Here is a 24,711-nt window from a genome sequence, read left to right as displayed (position 1 = left end):
GTGTGTGTGTGTGTGTGTCATTAGCACCCAGTTACTTGTTTTTACACGTCATATCACCTGAGTTCTGTGTTAAAGGGGTGGCTCTGCAGTAGTATGCTGTAGTCATTTTAGAAACCCACTAGCTGTCTGTGTTTTGTTCAGAGAGACATACACTGAGTGTACAAAAGATTATGAGCATCCCTTTTGAACACTTTCAACACCTTGTAGAGTCCATTTCCCCGACGAATTGAGTCTACCCTGAGGGCAAATCAATATTACAAAAAGTGTTCCTAATGTTTTGTAAACTCAGTGTATAAGCTAGAAGGTTTGCTGCAGAGACAGGTTGAATTACTAGTTACGGCCCAGTAAGGTCTTTGTATGATTACAGGCTATTTGACTGTTAGTAGTTTGTTAGTTTTTATTTTGTAGCAACATCAAGGCCTGTACCTTCACTTCTTGTCAATAAAACATTTAAAAACAGTGCAGGCTATCGTTCCACAGGCTAACAGTCCACACTATTCCACAGGCTAACAGTCCACACTATATTTAATGCTCACTATACTGTATTCCCTGCATGTCTCACTATCAACATCTGTTACCTTGACAACATTTTCCTGGTCTTTGATGTTTTTTGATTTTGCACAATTATCTAGGCTTACCTCCTACCTCTTGTAATACAAAGTGTTCATGTTCCAAACAAAACAGGCTAACATTCCACATGACAATCCACAGCAATGATAAAGCTCACTGATGTTTTTCCCGTCCTCTCACCATTAGCTTGACACCTCTTTCCTGGTCTGTGACAGAAGCTTTCTCATTGGACTGTACACGGGGGTGAGGAGAGGCAGAGTGGAGGTTGGGGGGGGGGGGGGTGCCTTTCATCTTCATTATTAGACAAGAATTAACTAGGGGAAAATGACCTGTTCTGATTAGAGTCTTCTTAAAAGGGAGGAATGTGAGAAAGGAAGGATGAAGGGAGATGGGACTAATGATTCAAATTGTCAGGATGGCTCATCTTGAGGGTTGCGGGAGAAGGGGTTGGATGGGGTTAGGGGTTAGGGGTGCAGGGGTTGGGGGGGGGGGGTGAGCAAACGGTCGCAAATATGAAGAGCATGTCTATCCTTTGATTAAAACACTGGAATTCTTCCTTCCTTTTTTTCCTTTGTCTGGTCTATAATTCATTTGTTCCGGAAAGAGAGAGAAATTATTGGGTCGGTATAAATATTAACGATTAGAAGTATTTTTTCAGAAGAGCACTGCTAACTCTCTGGGTGGAGATTAGCACGGCTTAATGGATGTGGCGGATGTTGTTGAAGATGACTGAGGCTCCAAACAAACAAATGTTTCTGCTCGTTATATATTGGCAGTTGGCATCAGCATTGCAAGTCCATTGCCATGACTTCGTAAGTGTATCTAACTGAGCCGCAATGTGCAGATCAACTTTTTCTACTACAAAAATGACTTAGAAGTTATACTGATAGATCGTTCGAATTTGAGTCAAGTGGACTGTTTTATACGAATTCGGACATTTGTCAGCATTTACAGTGTAAGAAGAAAAAAAACACACAGAGAGACATTTAGAAAGCAGACGGAAAGCAGACAGAGAACTAGAATGTTCTCATAGTTATGACAAGATAAAAACACTAAATACACCTCAAAACACATAAATGCACATTACCTTTCTCTTGTTGTTGGGACTGACGTACAAGTAGCTGAGGATTGTTTTCGCCCCCACTTTCTCATTGAGCTTCTGGTAAGTGGTTCCGTAGTCGGTTGACCTGGAATTTAATCAGAGTGTTTGATGAAGACTTGATGAATTACTTGTTGTAATTAAAAAATCCCCTGGAGAATGTTTAGTGGGAGAAAAAAAAAAAAAGCATGCACAATTAAGTCCCACCTCCTTGTGGTTCGCTGTTCTACGACGACACACTCAGATTACAAGGGATAATCAACCATAACCTAGCCAGAGTGTAGTGGTTCAAGTCGGAAGTTTGACCTTTATGTTTTGTATAAGCCTAAGCACCATATATCAGTACATGTAAAGTATTGTTAGAATAGGGGGCTCTGCATATCATTACAGCACATATTTGGCACAGTTAACCATTTTCATCTTTGATTTTCATATTAATCATACAGACGTAGGATCTTCATTTGATCACCATGTTGTTGCAGGAAATGCAAACTGGTAGTGTAATCAAGGTTTAAAAATGCTTCTAAAGTTTGTATATTGTGTATATTCTGTTGCTGCAGGATGATTTTCCTGCTGTGAGAAACTGGTGAAATGAACATCCTACATCTGTATGACTGTCCATTTTAATGTCAGTTAAATAGTTCCACAGTAAATGATGTGCTTGCTAGCCACTTGTTAGCTCAGTAGAATACTTATTTCTTTGAAATTCTGACACCTGTTGACATATAAATAGTCTCCTACCAATTTGAAACAGATGTCCAATCTCTAAATTGGCAAATTCCGTACCTCACATTCTGCTATATGTGGCAGTCTAAACAAACTACTTCAACATTCATTGAAATACAGTATGTCTCCAACTATCTGACCAATGCCCATCTCTTCTATTGAAACGGCACAGAATTCAAAACAGCATCACCAGGAACAATAGCAATTTTTCTGGAATAGTTGCTCTGTTATGGTCCAGGACAAGATTTTTGAAGCAAATCATGTCATTTACTCCTTCAGGCCAATCTTTTAGAAGAAAAAGGCACAACGAAGTGCAACACTTCACGTAAAGTTGAAAGACTGGCTGCATAGTCTCAAGTGGACTGTTTTATAGCTGGTCAAAGACGAAGCCATTGATCCATGAGTTAGACTAGCTTTATGTAAAGTTTTCACATGGCCTCCTGCATTGTCATTCACACAAAGCTTCCTTTTTTTTTATAGGAATCAACAGCAATGTTTGAGTGGATTTTGGAAAGAATACTGAAAAGGCAAAATAATGTGTGAAGTTTTTTGGAGGTCGTGTCTAGGTAGCACAACTCTGTGGTTTCAAAGTATCACCATATCTGTCTGCATTAAAAACTACCACCCAATATGGATCCCAACAGTTGAGTCAAAGCTAACGGTGGATGAAAGGGGATTGTGCTGAAATATTTAAGCGACGGTCAGAGTACTAATGTGAAATTTGTGTTCCGTCTGAGATGTAACATTCCAGAACGTCTCGAAGTTTGAACAACTTATCTCCCCTGCCAGGTTCATTTTATTTATAGAGAAGCGAGGCTCAATCAAGGAGCTATTTCATGTTCAGCTAACACACACACAACTAACACACACACACATTCAAAGCAGGCAAAGCTTCATAAAATACACCATGCATGCATCACCCTACAATGCTTGTTACTACTACTAACACAGCAATCACCGACTTCGATAGAGGGTTTTCATTCATCCTGTGCTTAAAGAAATGTTAAATCCTGATTTTGGAAACTCTATTGAAATGGAACCGTTACAATTTTTAAGTCGTTTTTTTGTTGTTGTAGTGAAGTTGACAAACAACACACAGATTACACACAGATTTATTATGGGATGGTTTCCATGTCGATTAAATACGGGCATCTCTCGGTGAACTCCTGAATACCAGTGGTAACATCTATAAACGGGTGGATCCATCGACACTTTGGACCACAGGACAATGACATCATCTGGCTATTGATCTGCTCCTCATAGAACCCCATCATACGCCTGCTGTGATTTAAGGGCCAATGACTTACTGTTAGTGGTGCTGCAACTCTCGACATGAACCAATGAAACCAATACAATCGGCCACCCCCCCCCCCCCCCCCCATCGGTTGCTCAAGGACAATGATTGCGGAAAAGGCAGTGCTGGTTATGAGCTTGTGAAATGGTGGCTCTACCCCTGTCCTTCTGGTGTTATCTTCTCCATATGACCTCTGGTTTCAGCCAGCCAATTCTCTGGATTGTTCATGTGTTGGATGGAACATGGTCGAGTTAATGAAACATTATATAGAGACAAGAATAACAGGGTGGGAGGTAGCCTGGCGGTTCAGAATCGGTTAATAATCCCCGAGCCGACTAGGTGAAAAATCGTCCGATGTGCCCTTGAGCAAGGCACTTAACCCTAATTGCTCCTGTAAGTTGCTCTGGATACTGTACCAGCGTCTGCTAAATGAATAAAAATGTAAAGCGAGTCTGATAACGGTGATCTGGTTCACTATGAAATTGGATCACTGGGGATTGTGTTACAGGTGATGGAGTTATTCCATATACCTAGCTACTCCTCACATCATATACCTAGCTGCTCCTCACATCATATACATAGCTACTCCTCACATCACATACCTAGCTACTCCTCACATCACATACCTAGCTGCTCCTCACATCATATACATAGCTACTCCTCACATCACATACCTAGCTACTCCTCACATCATATACCTAGCTACTCCTCACATCACATACCTAGCTACTCCTCACATCACATACCTAGCTACTCCTCACATCACATACCTAGCTACTCCTCACATCACATACCTAGCTACTCCTCACATCACATACCTAGCTACTCCTCACATCACATACCTAGCTACTCCTGACATCACATACCTAGCTGCTCCTCACATCACATACCTAGCTACTCCTCACATCACATACCTAGCTACTCCTCACATCACATACCTAGCTACTCCTCACATCACATACCAAGCTACTCCTCTGTTTAAGTTGAGGTTTCAATTTCAAGCTCTTTTATTCATACCGGAGTAATGGGATATTGCCTTGTTGGGTTCTTTTCAAGGACAACAACTTTATTTTGGGAGGAGACTTAGAGTACCCCCAGTGCACGCCCAATTAGATTTCCCCCCATATATCTACTGTACTATGACAGCAGCAGCCCTTAGCCCTGTTGTCTTCCCTATTGGAGTTTGATTAATCAATGAGTGGGGGGTATCTGGAGATGGTTAGCGAGAGGTCGCTAATTGCATTAGCGGGGTGCAACAAAAACAATAAACAGCTTGAAATGTCCAACGGATGGCAGCTTTGCTAAGTATTCCAAATGAATGTATGAATTGCATCGGTGAACTCCGATAGTATTTCATCTCTCGCCACTCCGCTTTGAGAGCAGCAGGTTGGGCTTGTACCCCCCTCCCATTTCTGCCCCAGGTTTGATGGCTGTCTACCATTCTTAAACTACCAGGACAGTCTCTCTCTCGATGTTAAACGCACCATTAACAGGGTAATGAGGTATCACGCCCGTTCACGTTTGAGCCATCCACGACTTAAGCCACTAACGGTTAGTGGTTAGGACTTACGTAGAGAATCATATAACGCTACATTTACCACTGCTGTGGTTGGGAGATAGGCCTTGGGGTGACCCACGGACCAGTTGTGGGAAAGGCCGCTGAAATCACTGGAAAGTCCTGAGGTCTGTTTTCCTCTTGCTCACATGTGGGCCGCAATGTTCCAGCAGACCCGCACCGCTGAGATTTCTACAGATTTGACAGGCCTACTGTTCCGAACTCTCTTAAATGCCAAAACCCCATTCAATCAACTTTAATGATTGCCAAGTGGAACAACTGTAAGAGCATTCAATTTGTCTCTCTTTTTACAAAAGACCGGGGTAAAATAAGGCGAGACGTCATAAAACGTGTTCCGCTGAAAGGAGTCTATAGAAGAACAACTAAAATCCTCTAACTGTGGTGTTTCCCATGGACAGTCAAACACTTTACATTTTCAGCAAATTCTCAAACATACTTGTACGTGACTCTGAACAGAATCACAGAATGTCACACTGTATAAATAACCTATTGGGCACCGAATATCAAGGTAGCAAGAACACAACCTGTCGACCTACAAATACAAGATATTACAACTATAGCCAAGGGAGTGGATTATGTTTGAATTCAGTTCTCAGTAATGCGGAGGAGCCCCTTGAGCTGAACATGCAGCGAGACTCGCTTGAGCTGCACTCAAGGCCAGTCAAAGTAAGTGCACTTGGACAACACTGGAGAGCACATTGGCTGTCCGTGAGTAGCTGTGACTCATATTCACACTAATGCCCGTCTGCTTTGGGATGAATTAAACATCTGGTCGGTCAGCTGGAAGGTTCTGGAGACAGGTGCACGTTTTTCGGGCGAAAAGTCTCCTCAATGAGGAGAGGGCAAGTTGCACCGTTTAAATATTCAAGGTGATTTTGTTGTAAGCCTTCGATTTGTCAACCTCTTATAGTGATGTACTTATACTTATTATATGTATTTATAATGTTTGTGGTATACAAAGGAGACAGAACATGAAACACGACCTTGTTGCTGCTAAAATCCGATATAAAAGGCAGTCACTGAAGAATTTACACAGAAATGTACACAGAAGACTTACTTTGTCATTACATGATGTGCTTACCTCCACAATGAGCTCTCTGTGACACTGTTCAGGTTGAAGTCAAACAGCTTGGTCAGCATGAGAATCACCTGCAAGACATGAGGAAAAATCCTTATTAATACACTTTAATACAGAGCCTACAATAAATGCACGTTTCAACACACAATTCATTTTAAACATAGGCGTAATCACATGTCACATAGCATTTCAAAACATTTGATGATTCATCCTGAATTACATGGTCAGCAGTCAAGGAGACCGTGTTTCTTCTACAGTATGCGAAATCCAAGGAAATTATCTGTTATTGGAGTTACAAGCCACAGGTCATCAACAATTTGGCCTGTAACATCCCCGAAAGGTTGCTGAATCAAATCCCCAAGCTGACTAGGTACAGCTACGAACGTTCTGTCCCTGAGCAAGGCAGTTACCCCACTGTTCCCCGTGCGCCGATGACGTGGAGGTCGATTAAGGCAGCCCCCCGCACCTCTCTGATTGAGGGGTTGGGTTAAATGCGGAAGACATATTTCCGTTGAATGCATTCAGTTGTACAACTGACTAGGTATCGCCCTTTCCCATGTTCAAATGGTGTCCCTTTATTTCATGATCACTTGTGTAATACAAGACGCTTGTTCCATACTTTCTAAAATCACCTATCACATCCTTTTCAAAATAGAAAACAGAAGGAACAGAGAAAGGAAGCTATTAAATGTTTGATATGTAGCCTCTGTAGCCACACATGAAAGGCATAGATCCGTCTTTGGGAAACTCACGGTCTACCTGATAGAGAATACATTAAACAAATGTGTCCTCCACCTAGCTTGTTCAGGGGATCTGACTACTGACTAGCAAGCTCAGCTGAACTGTCAGCGAAAAGAACTAAAAGATACATCAGACGAACAGCGTGTGATGACTAATTATTTAGAGCTCGTTACTTAATCATATCCTATTCAATCTAAACGCGGCACTGTAAATATTCTTTAGAACTGTAACACCCTTAAAGTGCATGGGATTTAGAAGGACAATCTGGGTCGATCCAAGTCTTCAGGGAAAATGAAAAGACAGATAAATCGCATTCCGCCCGAAGCAGAATGAGAACTACAGAAGCATGGAACTACAGAAGCATGGAACTACAGAAGCACGGAACTACAGAAGCCCTCACAATCTATTTACTTTATGACTAGAGGTATATTTGAAATTCATTGCAATTTGTGGCGATGGAGCTACTCACCAAGCACACCTGTAGTTTACCAGTCTACTTTGACATGGTACTATAGACCCCTGATGTTTCACGCACTGTTTGCTGTCTTGTTAGCATGTTGCTAACTGTGTGGAATCGCCTGGAGTATGATGTCATGGGTTTGACAGTTTCGGGATTGTTCAAATGCGTGTAGATGTCATATAACACAGAGGTCAGTAACAACATGGACAAGTCGAACAGATCCAGCAGCAGTGTTATGTCTATCTTTATCAGCCTCATGTCATCCAGATGACCTTAGCATCATCTACATAGCTTATTTTTTCCCCCTCCAAACACAAACACCCATAGGCGGTCTGAAACTTCTAAGAGGAACTTCGGGGAACTGCATATTCAGGGGAAAAAACTCTGTGGAATATCGTCCCAAGTCCATAGTGTAGGGCAAAAACAAAACAACCGGAGCCTATAAACAATTTGTACATGCCGTCTCCAAGACCGGCTACACAATGTTCCTTGGCTGCACGCTGCGTCATGGCAACATCCAACTGTTTCCCTGTCCCTCGGATACCTTTGAGTCTACCACCCGCTGCATGTTGTGGAGGCAGGCGTGGCAGACGAGTCACCGCCGTGGAACTTGTGTGACTTTGTGAAGTGAGTTCCGCCAGCGTGGGGGCCCCGCAAGTGAGTTACAACGCCAGAACAGATGCACCTCTGCAGCGGGGAATTACATTGTGAGGCAGGCCCCTTTGATCACGCTGTATTATGTATGAGGCAACATCTGCGGCCTCGGAACGCACCGAACCAATGCACGCACACTTTCACACACACACACACACACACACACACACACACACACACACACACACACACACACACACACACACACACAAACACACGGCTGCTTTGGGTCGACCTGTGGAGGAGTTAAGGTTAGAGAGAAGAAAACTTCAACACAAAACTCTTTTAAATTAAGAGCTTGTACACAACGTAGCCAGGCGTCTCCTCTAAGCGTCTGAGTGGTAGATACTCCGGTGAGGAGAGATTTACCCCAGGGGATGAATAACCTCACATGTGCAGATGAGACCAATGCATGCTAATGACCCAGTCCATTTCGCTGGCCAGCTGGAGGGGGAATTCGCACAGGCGCACACACACACACACAAGGCTTCTCTCTCTCCCTCTATCTCTATCTCCGTCCCTCCTCTCTCTCTCCTAAATTCTACCAAACCTCTAAATTCAGTTCTTCTATGTCTGTGTCAGAGCAGGTGCCCTTGTACCAATGTATCTCTGTACTCCATGCCTATGCCTCTACCTCCGCCTGTTTCTGTGTACTAGAGCCAGGTTCTCTATCACCTCGCCCAAACAACCAATAACCTGCACAGATAAAGTCCTTTAAAAGCAAAGTAAGCAGAGCTGGAAAAGCGGAGCAGGCCAGGCGGGGCTGGCTGTGTAGCTGGCATCATTAGCTGAAGGACAGTGTGCATGCGGACCCTTCGGTCTGCCACATATGGAGCCTAATGTGGGTGGCCATCAGCGTGCGTCCGTGTCAGATGGTCTCCCCGCTGGAAAGTGCATATGCTACATTACCGAGCTTGCCAATTAGGCCCGTGGGTAGACTCCTACTGTAAATATTACCTTGCCGAGCAATAGAAGGAAAAGACAGACTTTTGGAAATGAAGATATTTGAGAAGGACTAACAAAGGGGAGAGAGTTGTGTGAGGGAGAGAAGATGGAAGACTGACTTTTAGCTTGTGAGGTGTTTGGGTTTACGTGGCTGTGGCAGGTTGAGGCGGCAGAGCTGTTTATGGATGCATTATGCTGAAACCCCACATTGAAGTAAGTCACTGGGCTTCAGAAAAACGTTCGCGGTGGTAGGCCTGGTGAGGTCTGTATTAAGTGTTCCCTTTCGAATAAGTAAAACTTTCAAAGTGCATTGAAGGCCAGTTTGAGGGAGTTTGCAAATGTTATGCAAAGTCTGGTTGGCAGAATTTTAGGGGGTATTAGAAATGCAAAGAGAGGTTTGAGCTCAGGGTGCGGATCAATAACAGCTGTGTTTCTGCAAAGACTTAAGTGCTTAGAGTTTCTCTTTCACACACAAATACACACAGAGAGAGACAGAAACACACACATAAATACACACACACAGAGAGAGACAGAAACACACACACACACACACACACACAGAGAGAGACAAAAACACACACACACACACACACACACACAGAGAGACAGAACACACACACACACACAGAGAGAGACAGAAACACACACATAAATACACACACACAGAGAGAGACAGAAACACACACATAAATACACACACACAGAGAGAGACAGAAACACACACACACACACAGAGAGAGACAGAAACACACACAGAAATACACACACACAGAAAAAAAAACACACACACTGAGTGTCTTTGCTGCCAGAAAAGCGCTCGTTGCGTATCCCGCTATCTGGTGATTGTCCTTGACAAGGGGAGAAAAAGAAAATGATGAACAACGATCAAAATCCCCAAACACGCATATACAAATAATAATTACCATCTCCTACGGCAACAGAGAGCCCAGAACAGTAAACAAATAGAAAACACAGGGATCCTAGCCACGGCTTTGTCTGACTGTGAAACTCCCAGAAATTTGACATGTTAACCACACACTTTAGGGCATTCATATAAAACTCTTCGTTTTCTTTTGTATTTCTTTCACTAAATTGTAATCACGAGAGAGAGAGAGAGTTTAGTCATGTTTTTTTCTGACTGCATGCTAAAGTACAATTCTGTATTCCTCACTCTAATGTTTCAGGTATCGTCTCAGGTATTCAGATACTGTAGTAGGTGGATGCACTCTAGAGTCTTGAGTGTTCAAGATCCAATTCCGTAACCGTGTCGTGAACACTGCTGGCACCCAATGCTTCTCTGTGTTTTTAATCTATAAGGAATGCATTGCTCGCTACTACACCTCTGCACACTGCATATCTATTATATTCCCAAGAAAAAACAAGTTAGTCAAATATATATATATCATATCTAAACATGATTCATCTTCCTAGATGTTCAAAAACCTGAATCTGTCAAACTCCGGAGGGATCATCGTGACAACATGCCTTCTCTCTGTAGGATTAGCTGTTGTCGTTTCATATTTTGGAAATATTTCACAATCCATGCCTATTCCAGATATGAAAGTAAAATGTTGCTGCGAACCTGGATTTTCAAGACATCTGTCAAATTCTTGGATATCCCCCAAAAACCTGTCTCCATTGATGAACAAAATGTGTCATTTGAGAGCAATGTCCCAGGGTAGGAAATGTTAGTATAAATACCAAACATTTATAGTAATGTTCTGGGTTTTGGAATGCCTATTTCTGGGGCCTAATTAGCTAGTCTTCTGTTAACTTTTTTTAAGTCTATATTATAATTTTTTCTTTTGACAATATTACCCCGAAACCACAGTGATATAGTTTTCTGTATACTTTAAGACTAACATATTCAGTGTTGTAAACCAACTTGTTGACATACCCCCAGGGTTTTAGTCAAGATCTGTCACACAGTATGCACAATCTCTCTATTCACGGCAGGATATCGTATGTTGATATGTATATTCCAGGTTGGATACCATGTTAATAAGATGTTATATTGTACTGATGTACAGTTGAAGTTTGAAGTTTACATACACCTTAGCCAAATACATTTAAACTCAGTTTTTCACCATTCCTGACATTTAATCCAAGTAAAGAATAGTAAGAATGTGAAATGTCAGATAAATAGTAGAGAGAATGATTTATTTCAGCTTTTGCTTCTTTCATCACATTCCCAGCGGGTCAGAAGTTAACATACACTCAATTAGTATTTGGTAACATTGCCTTGACATTGTTTAACTTGGGTCAAACAATTCGGGTAACCTTCCACAAGCCTCCCACAATAAGTTGGGTGAATTTTGGCCCAATCCTCCTGACAGAGCTGGTGTACCTGAGTCAGGTTTGTAGGCCTCCTTGCTCGCACATTTCTATAGGTTTGAGGTCAGGGCTTTGTGATGGCCACTCCAATACCTTGACTTTGTTGTCCTTAAGCCATTTTGCCACAACTTTGGAAGTATGCTTGGGGTCATTGTCCATTTGGAGACCCATTTGCGACCAAGCTTCAACTTCCTGACTGATGTCTTGAGATGTTTCTTCAATATATTCACATCATTTTCCTGCCTCATGATGCCATCTATTTTGTGAAGTGTACCAGCCGCTCCCCTGTGCTTCACGGTTGGGATGGTGTTCTTCGGCTTGCAAGCCTCCCCCTTTATCCTCCAAACATAACAATGGTCATTATGGCCAAAGAGTTCTATTTTTGTTTCATCAGACCAGAGGACATTTCTCCAAAAAGTACGATCTTCGTCCCCATGTGCAGTTGTAAACCGTAGTCTGGCCTTTTTATGGCGGTTTAGGAGCAGTGGCTTCTTCCTTGCTGAGCGGCCTTTCAGGTTATGTCGATATAGGACTCGTTTTACTGTGGATATACAGTGGGGAGAACAAGTATTTGATACACTGCCGATTTTGTAGGTTTTCCTACTTACAAAGCATGTAGAGGTCTGTCATTTTTATCATAGGTACAATTCAACTGTGAGAGACGGAATCTAAAACAAAAATCCAGAAAATCACATTGTATGATTTTTAAGTAAATAATTTGCATTTTATTGAAAAAAAGAAAACCTGCAAAATCGGCAGTGTATCAAATACGTGTTCTCCCCACTGTAGATACTTTTGTACCTGTTTCCTCCAGCATCTTCACAGGGTCCTTTGCTGTTGTTCTGGGATTGATATGCACTTTTCGCACCAAAGAACGCGTCTTCTTCCTGAGCGGTATGACGGCTGCATGGTCCCATGGTGTTTATACTTGCGTACTATTGTTTGTACGGATGAGCGTGGTACCTTCAGGCATTTGGAAATTGCTCCCAAGGATGAACCAGACTTGTGGAGGTCTACAAATTATTTTCTGAGGTCTTGGCTGATTTCTTTTGATTTTCCCATGATGTCAAGCAAAGAAGCACTGAGTTTGAAGGTAGGCCTTGAAATACATCCACAGGTACACCTCCAATTGACTCAAATGAAGTGAATAAGCCTATCAGAAGCTTCTAAAGCCATGACATAATTTTCTGGAATTTTTCAAGCTGTTTAAAGCAGCTGTTTAAAGGCACAGTCAACTTAGTGTATTTTAAACTTCTAACCCACTGGAATTGTGATACAGTGAATTATAAGTTAAATAATCTGTCTGGAAACAATTATTGGGAAAATGACTTGTGTCATGCACAAAGTAGATGTCCTAACCAACTTGCTAAAACTATAGTTTGTTAACAAGAAATTTGTGGAGTGGTTGAAAAACGAGTTTTAATGACTCCAACCTAAGTGTATGTAGACTTCCGACTTCAACTGTACTTAGTAGTTATCTACCTTGCTTGTATGTGTTTAGCCCTACCAGCAGAAGAACAGATAAACACAAGACACCATGGTGGGAAGAAGACTCTGAAATTACTAAAACACATCCAGAGTGCAAATGCAGATTTTCATTGCTGTAGTTTGATTCTGCCACCTGCAATGCTAATGACCTGATTAGATGGCAGGATTCACCTTATTCACAGCGTGATCACTGTTACAGGGGAAGACATGGAGCTACTCTGTGTGTGTGTGTGTGTGTGTGTGTGTGTGTGTGTGTGTGTGTGTGTGTGTGTGTGTGTGTGTGTGTGTGTGTGTGTGTGTGTGTGTGTGTGTGTGTGTGTGTGTGTGTGTGTGTGTGTGTGTGTGTGTGTGCGTGTGCACGTGTGTGTGTCTAGATGAACGAGCTACTGGGCTCCCCGACTTAATTCCAACTGAACACTGTTGAATTCACTTATATACACTAGTCAAAAGTACCAGCCTCAGAAATCGGCAATTATCTAACTGCACCTCAGATTGCAGCCCAAATAAATGCTTCACAGAGTTCAAGTAACAGACACATCTGTTCAGAGGAGACTGTGTGAATCAGGCCTTCCTGGTCGAATTGCTGCAAAGAAACTACCACTAAAGGACACCAATAAGAAGAAGAGACTTGCTTGGGCCAAGAAACACGAGCAATGGACATTAGACCGGTGGAAATCTGCCCTTTGGTCTGATGAGTTCAAATTGTAGGTTTTTGGTTCTAACAGCCGTGTCTTTGCGAGACACAGAGTAGGTGAACGGATGATCTCTGTATGTGTGGTTCCCACCGTGAAGCATGGAGGAGGAAGTGAGATGGTTTGGGGGTGCATTGCTGGTGAGACTGTCTGTGATTTATTTAGAATTCAAGGCACACAACCAGCATGGCTACCACAGCATTCTGCAGCGATACGCCATCCAATCTGGTTTGCGCTTAGTGGGACTATCATTTGTTTTTCAAATCAAATTTATTTATATAGCCCTTCTTACATCAGCTGATATATCAAAGTGCTGTACAGAAACCCAGCCTAAAACCCCAAACAGCAAGCAATGCAGGTGTAGAAGCACAGGACAATGACCCAAAACACACCTCCAGGCTGTGTAAGGGCTATTTGACCAAGAAGGAGAGTGATGGAGTGCTGCATCAGATGACCCGGCCTCCATAAATCACCCGACCTCAACCCCATTGAGATGTTTTGGAATGAGTTGGACCCCAGAGTGACTACCTCATGAAGCTGGTTGAGAGAATGCCAAGAGTGTGCAAAGCTGTCATCAAGGCAAAGGGTGGCTACACTGAAGAATCGTAAATATAAAATATATTTTGATTTGTTTATCACTTTTTTGGTTACTACATGATTCCATACGTGTTATTTCATAGTTTTGATGTCTTCACTATTATACTACAATGTAGAAAATAGTAAAAAAAATAAAAAAAAATCCTTGAATGAGCATGTGTCCAAACTTTTGACTGGTACTGTATACTGCCATGAATTATGCACATAGACTCTAGAGATTGTTCACAATCTATTGTTTTGGGGGTTTGAGTGTGTATGCTTGTGTGTGAGTGCAAATGTGCATGTGTGTGAGTGCGAATGAGCGTGTGCGTGTCTGTGCATTGAACGTGCGCACGTGGGTCTTCAAATGAATGATGTATCTGAAAACAATGTTGATTCGGGTAATAAATCACTGTTGAGTACTTCGAAATAAGGGGAAGATAACACTTGACAGAATTATTGAAATTGAATTCATGGACACTCTCGCTCTAGACAAAAGATAACGGGACTATTCACATTATCCCAAGTAGGTAAGAGTTCCTGCCTGCGTAGTATGAAAAGCCAGAGCTCCAACAATTGAGTTTTAACTTCCAAAGTAGGTTACAATCCACCCACTGGTTAAATATAGTACATCACTTCCGTGCTGCGAGAGAGGAATGTGGTTGCTCACTCCTGATCATTTGACAAATAAAACTGAATATATGAATGTTAATCCAATGAACCCGCTCACATATCCCCAGGGAATATTGCAATAACACATAAAACCTTGAACTGTCAACGTGGAAAATCGAGTTTTATGTTAGCGGTGACAGAAAGGTGTGGATATGAAAGCACTATGAAACTCACAGACATACTCAAAGTTTCTAGTGGTATTGAATGGGAATGAGAAGTCTGTGGGTATATTGAAAATCAAGTTTTATGTTAGCGGTAACAGAAAGGTGCGGCTATGAAAGGACTACACAACACGGACATACTCAAAGTTGAGACTGGATGCGAAACCGAGTCTATGAGTAAAATGCTGTGGCTGACTTGGATTTCGGTACTAGACTACAGAAGCCCAAGAGGCTAGTCTAGCGGCTGTTTTTCCCCCTACGTGTTAACAACACAACCTACATGACATTATTAACTACAGTCGCTACACTACTAGACAGATGGAGCGTGACAAATAGAGCTAAAAAGAATCTCGCTCATTGCAGATTAATTATTCAGATGTTCATCCTCAGAAGTAGCATCAGCTCACTAATGGGATAATAAAAGGTATTTACAAAGCTACATCTATCTATCTATCTATCTGGCAAAGACACTCTCTCCCCCTCTTCTCTCTCTCCCTCGGAGGCAAAATAATCGGTCCACTTTTTGTCTCATTGATATCGCTTGATTGGCCTCCAGTTTGGGGCTGGGTAGTTTGAGTAGTAGGGGCCGAAGGCAGATGAATTGTCCCTCCAGGCTTTGCTGCCAGAGAGAGAGAGAGAGAGCGAGGGAGAGAGAGAGAGAGAGAGAAGAAGGCCAAGGGAGAGACAGAGAGAGAGGGAAAGAGAGAGACAGAGAGAAGGAGGAAGAGGGAGAGAGAGCGAAGGAGGAAGAGGGAGAGAGCAAGAGAGAGTGAGAGACAGGGGGGAAGAAGAGATGGTGGTAGTAGCTAACAAGCTCTTCTCTGCCAATCTCTTTCTTTGTTCCCATTATTCAGAATCAAAGACTCCTGATTCCCAGCATTTGCATGTGATTAAAGGTGATTAGCAGTACAGCTCCACAGTCTAAACCAACACTTCCCTCCCTTGGAATCATCGCGGCCCACCCACCTACTGCTAGTTTTGCAATCACCGCCAACACTCGCCACCGCCGTGACACTGACCCCCTTTTTGTTGTTGTTCGGCTCTGTTGTGTATCAAACCATTGTGTGAGGCACCGCAACATCATTCACGTGCTTAATTTGCGTCAAAGAAAACACGTTGGGAAAAAGACAAACCAAAGTAGGCATTACGTTGAGGGGTAAAAACGATACAAATGAGAAACAAGATTTTCAAGTAGCTGAGTTTGACGCGGTGGCTAAAGAGATAGCCGTTAACACGAGAACACAGAGGAATGAGAATTACAATCAACGGGGGTCTTAACCTTGTCTCGCACGTCACTGTAATGAGATGATAAAACGGATCCCCGGGGGGTTGGAACAAGCCGTATTCTAGCGTGTACACAGACAGCTGTATCAATACGGGAGCAATTGTTGCTGAGCTTCATACTCGGGTAATAGAATAGGAGACACGCGGGGCACACCAATAGGCACACTCAATTTCAGCACAAGAGAGCATTGTAGAAGTTACAATGTTAGAGATATAGCATTATTCAGAATAGTCAACAATGTCATCATTGTTAGAGATATAGCATTATTCAGAATAGTCAACAATGTCATCATTGTTAGAGATATAGAATTATTCAGAATAGTCAACAATGTCATCATTGTTAGAGATACAGCATTATTCAGAATAGTCAACAATGTCGTCAATGTTAGAGATATAGCATTGTTCAGAATAGTCAACAATGTCGTCAATGTCAGAGATACAGCATTATTCAGAATAGTCAACAATGTCGTCAATGTTAGAGATATAGCATTGTTCAGAATAGTCAACAATGTCGTCAATGTCAGAGATAAAGCATTATTCAGAATAGTCAACAATGTCACCAATGTTAGAGATACAGCATTATTCAGAATATTCAATATGTCCTGTATAAAGCAACAACAACAAAAAGAAAAACAAGATTAGAGGAAGGAGAAGAAAGACAGAACTCTGCTTTCAATCACGGTCCAATGGAGTTTGATCAATCTCCCCGTGATGTCAGATCTGACCAAGACTTCAACCCAGCCCACACAGGAAATCATTCAAGGCCAGACCGTCAGTGCCAGCCTTGGCTGAGGAGGCCACACACAGCCACACACACAAACAAGGACAGAAGGGAAGCCGCCATGCTAGGGCCAAAAGATTGATAGGACCAGAGGAGACCAACACTGTAGCCAGCAAGGGGGAAAACACAACCAGTTGTCGAATCAATGGCACCCATTTCTAAAGTGTCATCTGGAGACGATCTCATTGGCCACCATCCACCGAATCCATTTACAGGGGGTGCAATCAGATTCATTGATCTGAACAGTGTCATTAACTAGGGGATAATACAGGGGACATGATGTAAACACGATCAATGTCCGTCACCCCAAGGCCTCTCCTTTCAACACAGCGCTTAACAAACAGCCTCACCTTCACTGTAATGTAAACTCCATTCAAGTACAATTTATAGGCCTCTATCACCTCCTTGATTACTTATGGTTTATCATCATATGGGGTTGCATTCCACGCCACGAACAGTAGTACTCTAAACTCAGAATTGCCGCGACACCTTTAGCGTTGCCCTTTGCATAGATGTCCCAGTATATCATGTTTATAGTGGGGTTAGTGAGCCGTTGTGTATTTGTGTATTTTACTACAGAGGGACATGCCTGGGCAAGTCCAGGCGGAACCATACGGCTATTTAAAATCTCAACAACAATGAGTTGTTGTCTAACGGACAGGCGGGAGGCCCCTATTGGTTAGTGGTTAGGGATCGGGAATGATTGATTGGTTGATCCGCGTCCGCCAACCCCTTTTACTGTTTTTAATGGCGTTCTTGACACTATATCCAATTACTTAGAATAATTATTTGGGCTTGGAGAGCTGATGACTGGCTGCATTTTGGAAACGTGAGACTGGATCGAGTCCAAGTTAATGCATAAATTAATAGGCCCGGGCCACAGGGAGGGGAGTTGTTCAATCTCTCATGGAAAGAGGAGGTTACTGTATACAAGGACCTCCTCCGTGAGGAGACAATTGAAAGCAATAAACCCTGGGGGTTATTGGCAGGACATAAACCTCCACTCCCCTTATCCTCGTGTCTATTTATTGTTTATTGTGACTTCACATATACAACGGCAGCACACACAGATCCACTCACCTCTATAGGCCCGAGAAAGGAAAAAGGGAATGGGATTCTCCTTGGTCAGCTAAAATGGAGGAGAGCGAATGAGCCCTAAGGGAAAGCAGGGAGATTATGGAAAGGGGAATTAACAATTGAGAGACGCATAACTGGTTTAAAGTTTTGATCTATTGACTAATCGACAAAGACTCAGGCAGGATCCATAGAAAGCCAAGGGAAGCTCACCTTTGTGTTGCAGATCGTTCCACATGGTCTTGTAATGCAGGGGAGAAAAGCCCCGTTTGAAAGGCACGGCTAAAATAAGCTGCTCTGCAGAACACGGTGTACTAGTTGACTCGTGGTTAGCGGATAGGGACATTCTGCTTACTTTTCAGGGACAAAAGTTCAGCCCAGTCTGTGGAGAAAAGTGTCAGTGGAAGAGATTGAGCATACTAATTAATAAACTCTAAAAACATACTGTTGTTCAGTATGTACTAATACCATTCTAAATTGCTGCATTTAAATCCATAAACTTTAAACAAACCCTTCATGAAGTTGTCCTTTTTGACAATGGCTTTGTGAAATTAAACTCCCTCTCCCTAGACAGTTGTTACCTGATGATTAAATCTTCAATCTCAAATCTATGCTAACTGTAAAAAGGTCGCCAGCTAATTTGATTTGTGGGCCCCTGAAGAAATTCATTATAAATCTGAAGAACACATGGAGGGAATTCGCATTTGAAATGTGTTTTATGATTACAGAAATGTAGAGAGCGGCTTTATTGTACAATATCGTACTATACAGCTACGCAAAGTTCAGTTAAAATGTAATTAATTTTGTGTATCCTGGGGATATGGTTATTATTAGCAAAGGGATGTGGGAGAAAACCTGAAATGAAGAAAACAAGCCTGATCCATTCATTACAATGAATTTCCAGCATTCCAAATTCTGCCAATTCAGTACTTCGCTTACCTTACCAATCGTACAGTCTACCGTATTTACCAGATGCAATTAGTAATAAGTGGATGTATTGACGTGGCGAGGTCACAGGAGGTAAATGTTACCCATGTATGATACGGAACCCACTGTACACCAACTTCCCACTTCTCTTGGTTTCAAATGAGATGAATGGAAAATTAGAATATTATCTGAAAGAAACAAGTATTTTTTTTAAGTGTTTGGCAAATGTCCACATTTGTTTGCTATCTATCATTATTTGGGTTCCTCGGGAATAGTTGTAATGATTCTGTATAAATGTTACACCAAAACTATTCAACACTATTATTTTGTAAGAGTACAGATACAGTACTTACACAAAACGGATGACTCATCAGAACCAGAGCTAGTTTGTTCTCCGACTGACTTTTATATATAAATACAGTATGCATACCCAAACAAGCTTTCCAGCCTGCCTCTCATCCCCCACTCCCATTCTTCAATCCAATCACTTCCATCTCTTTATACCGGCATTCGATGGTGATGGCAGGCACAACTTTTTTTTCATATTGACGTGCAGAAACAGACAGACGAGACAGATTTCCGTGGCTAGGCTAGAGGCAGGGAGCTAACTGGAGCAAGCAGACGTCAGGGCCCATCAGCATGCTATGGGATGATTTCTATAAGGATCCCATCCGCCATTTTAGCGCTAGGCACTAGATCACAGGGTGGCTGCTAACATGTGATGAGGCTAAAACGGCATGAAAAACCTGGTGTTCATCAAATGAGTGAATCTGGGTTGATGGTGTATTTGAGTTCTGCGGTGAACATTGTTTGTGTCTTTGGGTCGATTTTTAATAGTTGTTGATGCTGTCATTTTTCCACTCACAAATTATCCCCTAACAGTATTTTTTGATACAGATGTAGGATTATAATTTGACCTATATTGTCACAGCTGTCACGCCCTGACCGTAGAGATCCTTTTTATGTCTCTATTTTGTTTGGTCAGGGCGTGAGTTTGGGTGGGCATTCTATGTCTGGTGTTCTATGTTGTATATTTCTGTTGTTTTCCCACTGAGTTGTGGGTGATTATTTTCTGTTTAGTGTTTTTTTCCGTCACCTTTCAGAACTGTTCGTTTGTCGTGTTGTTGTTTTGTTAGTGTTCATATTTATTAAAGAAACGTATTTATGAATACTTAACACGCTGCACCTTGGTCCTCTTTTCCTTCTCCAGACGACGTTCGTTACAGAATCACCCACCAACAAAGGACCAAGCAGCGTGGGAACATGGACTCCTGGACATGGGAGGAAATTTTGGACGGCAAAGGACCATGGGCACAGCCGGGAGAGTATCGCCGTCCAAAAAAGGAGCTGGAGGCAGCAAAAGCAGAGCGGCGACGATATGAGGAGTTGGCTCGAGGAGAAGTGCATGAGAGGCAGCCCCAGAATTCTTTTTTGGGGGGGGGCACACGGGGAGATTGGCGGACTCAGGTAGGAGACCTGAGCCAACTCCCAGTGCTTACCGTGGCGAGAGAGTGACTGGGCAGGCACAGTGTTATGTGGTGAAGCGCACGGTGTCCCCAGTGCGCAAGCATAGCCCGGTGCGCTACATCGCAGCTCCTCGAATCGGCCGGGCTAGAGTGGGCATCGAGCCAGGAGGGATGATGCCGGCTCAGCACATCTGGTCTCCAGTGCGTCTCCTCGGCCCGGGGTATACTGCACCAGCCCTGCGCACGGTGTTCCCGGTTCGCCAGCACAGTCCAGTGCGGCCTGTTCCAACTCCCCGCACTTGCCGGGCTACAGGGGGTATCCAGCCAGGACGAGTTGTGCTAGCTCTGCGCTCGAGACCGCCAGTGCGCCTCCACGGTCCAGTGCATCCGGTGCCTCGGCCAAGGACAAGGCCTCCTGCATGTCTCCCCAGCCTGGTGAGTTCTGTGCCTGTGCTAAGCTCTAACCCTCCTGCATGTCTCCCCAGCCTGGTGAGTCCTGTGCTTTCTCCCAGAGCGAAGCCTCCAGTGATGATTCATGGCACGAAGCCTCCAGTGATGATCCATGGCACGAAGCCTCCTGTGATGATCCATGGCACGAAGCCTCCAGTGAGGATCCATGGCACGAAGCCTCCAGTGAGAATCCATGGCACGAAGCCTCCAGTGAGGATCCATGGCACGAAACCTCCAGTGAGGAGTTATGGCACGAGGCCTCCAGTGACGGGTTTTGCCGGAGTTTTTGTGACGGGTTTTGCCGGAGTTCAGGTTTTGCCGGAGTCCGCAGCTTTGGGGGGGGAGGGGGGTACTGTCACGCCCTGACCGTAGAGATCCTTTTTTTTACGTCTCTATTTTGGTTGGTCAGGGCGTGAGTTTGGGTGGGCATTCTATGTCTGGTGTTCTATGTTGTATATTTCTTTGTGTTTGGCCGTGTGTGGTTCTCAATCAGAGGAAGCTGTCTATCGTTGATTCTCTGATTGAGAACCATATTTAGGTAGCCTGTTTTCCCACTTTGAGTTGTGGGTGATTATTTTCTGTTTAGTGTTTTGTCGTCACCTTTCAGAACTGTTCGTTTGTGGTGTTGTTGTTTTGTTAGTGTTCATATTTATTAAAGAAACGTATTTATGAATACTTACCACGCTGCACCTTGGTCCTCTTCTCCTTCTCCAGACGACGTTCATTACAACAGCAAAATAATCCTGCAGCAACAGGATTTGAATGTTTAGTCCAGGGGTGTCAAACATACGGCCCGCGGGCCGGAACCGGCCCCCAAGGAGGTTCGATCAGGCCCGCAGGATAATTTGAAAGTGGAAAAAATGCATAAAAGACATGGAATTAATATTTTTAATTCGCTGCAATTCATGGATTATCCGCTAAGGGGCGCACTCTTTCCATCAGAGTAGAAGACAAGCCGCATCACTGAGACAGACTGAAAACAGCAGACGGTATCAATGCGCCATCTGCTGCTTGTTACGACGTTGTTAATACCTTGGTCTCTACCTCTCCGCTACACCCTCATTAGCCAAAATGTCGTTATCCAAACGGAGAAAAGTAGATAAGGAGTGTAGAATTTTCAAAGAAAAATGGACCACGTCCTATTTATTTACAGAGATGCACGGAAAACCTTCGTGCTTGGTGTGTTTGCAACAAGTTTCGGTATTGAAGGAATATAATATTCGACGCCACTACGAGACTCATCACAGCGAAAAATATGACGGCTTGCAAGGACAACTGAGAAGAGATAAGATTAACGAATTGCTGGCGGGTCTGAGGAAACAGCAGTCAACTTTCATCCAGAGCCGAGAAGTCAGTGAAGCAGCGGTAAAAGCCAGCTACCTAATTGCTAGCGAAATAGCATTAGCATCGAAGCCGTATTCCGACGGTGACTTTGTTAAACGATGCATGATGAAGGCGGCTGAACTTGTGCAAACGAGAGTGTCCAATCAGGCCCGCGTGTGGTTTGAGTAAAAAATAAAATGAACTCAGTATACTTTAAAATGACTCAAATCAAATTGAAACAAACAATTTGTAGATTGTGCCCAGCTCGCTAATAATCACCAGAATGAAAGCTAGACATAGAAAATTCCCAGAACGATGGATAGAGAACAATTCAGTTTCCAATTTTGATGTAGAGGAAATGCAACAAATTTTCAATGCGGCCCTCCGGACCTCACTGAAGACCGAATGCGGCCCCCAGGGCAAGATGAGTTTGACACCCCTGGTTTAGTCCATTTTTGATGCTTGATAAGTGGTTAAACCTCTTAAGGATCTCTACAGATCGGTGTCCCACCCATGGGATGGTTGAGCTAACGTAGGCTAATGCAATTAGCATGAGGTTGTAAGTAACAAGAACATTTCCCAGGACATATCAGACATTGGCAGAAAGCTTGAATTCTTGTTAATCTAACTGCACAATTTACAGTAGCTATTCCAGTGAAAGAATACCATGCTATTGTTTGAGGAGAGTGTATAGTTTTGAACTTGAAAAGTAATTAATAAACCAATTAGGCACATTTGGGCAGTCTTGATACAACATTTTGAACAGAAATGCTATGGTTCATTGCATCAGTCTAAAACTTTGCACATACACTGCTCCCATCTAGTGTCCAAAATCTAAATTGCACATGGGCTAGAATAATACTTTGGCCTTTCTCTTGCATTTCAAATTTGATGGTACAAATAAAAATACAAAAAAGGTAGTTTTTTTCATTTGATTATCTTTTACCAGATCTAATGCGTTATATTTTCCTATATTCCTTTGACATTTCCACAAACTTCAAAGTGTTTCCTTTCAAATGGTATCAAGAATATGCATATCCTTGCTTCAGGGCCTGAGCTATATTTAGCTATGTCATTTTAGGGGCGGATCCTTAAGAGGTTTTTAACATGCTAGGCATTCTGCTGCTGCCGTTTCAGTTTCCAATTGATGTTTGCCTAACCTGACAGATGTGTGTTGAGAATAAACAAACACACACAAGATCATATCTTTGCATAGGTAAACAACTACTGAGCCAACAGAATCTATGCAGACAGGTGCATAATCAGTGGTAAGACAATGATGTCCTGTCTCATCACAAACTGATTGGTTGGAGAACTTAAACAGTGGGCGTGTTACAGTTAGCTAATATGAAACACCTTTCTCTGTCATCAGACAGTCTGTCATACAGATAGATGTTCGGCATATTTACACAAACATTAGTAAATTACTTCAAATTACTTCCCTAGACATCTGATATGATCGATCTGGTCTGACCGCAAATATTCCCCTGAGATAATCAAAATTATACCTTATTACTGCCTTATACACTGCCTAGTAATACACTGTCACGATCGTCATGGGAAGAAGTGGACCAAAGCGCAGCGTCGTACGTGTTCATTCTATTTATTTAATTAATGAACACCGACAAACAACAAAACAAAATACGAACGTGACGTTCTGCAGGGCAAAATAACAACCAATGCAAAAATAAGAACCCACAAATGAAAGAGGGGAAAAGGACTGCCTAAGTATGATTCCCAATCAGAGACAACGATAGACAGCTGCCTCTGATTGGGAACCACACACGGCCAAAAACAAAGAAATAGAAAACATAGAAATAAATAAACGTCACACCCTGGCCTAACCAAAATAGAGAATAAAAGCCTCTCTATGGCCAGGGCGTGACATACACAGTCAATACATCTCACTGAACTTTAATAGAAAATAAATTATGATTTTACTAACCCTCTAAATGGAATTGACACTTATTGACCCGCAATATGGTAATATACATGTACATGCATTAACTGAGGGTATTACTTTGTAGGAAGGTTCAAAGCGATGGGGAATTTACAGAGAGAGAATCGGACTTTCATTAGTGATGGAGAAAGAAGTTATTTGACAGAGTAGCTTCGACATACAACATCATAGGATCTGACACCAGTTCTGGTGATGAGTGATAAAGGAAAGACAGCATGAATTTTTAACAGATACACACACACACACAAAAAAATATATATCATGCACACACACACCACCCACATCACATTAAAATGCTTGTCAATGTCAAGCAAATCTGACACTAAAATATGCTTCCAACCAGCAAAAACTCCCACGTTCAGTTGAAAATAAAAAATGAT

The 24,711-nt window shown here is 42.6% G+C and overlaps 1 protein-coding gene across 3 annotated transcripts in view; it reads right to left on the bottom strand.

The window, feature by feature from the left end:
* LOC139568539 (VPS10 domain-containing receptor SorCS1-like) overlaps positions 1-24,711 on the bottom strand; it is a 179,858-nt gene that overhangs the window by 81,322 nt on the left and 73,825 nt on the right. For all 3 annotated transcript variants that reach the window (XR_011673628.1, XM_071390439.1, XM_071390440.1), the window contains exons 2-3: positions 6,347-6,414; positions 1,658-1,757 (exon numbers count right to left, since the gene is read on the bottom strand). Coding sequence is in view for 2 of the 3 variants with exons in the window: in XM_071390439.1 (XP_071246540.1) it covers positions 1,658-1,757; positions 6,347-6,414 (168 nt within the window). In the remaining variant the exon portion in view is untranslated. The remainder of the gene's footprint in view (positions 1-1,657; positions 1,758-6,346; positions 6,415-24,711) is intronic.

Source organism: Salvelinus alpinus, chromosome 2 (assembly GCF_045679555.1).
Source record: "Salvelinus alpinus chromosome 2, SLU_Salpinus.1, whole genome shotgun sequence".
Classification (NCBI taxonomy): Eukaryota; Metazoa; Chordata; class Actinopteri; order Salmoniformes; family Salmonidae; genus Salvelinus; species Salvelinus alpinus.
Note: the sequence above shows the minus strand (reverse complement) of the source record. Positions and strands in the feature narration are given on the sequence as shown.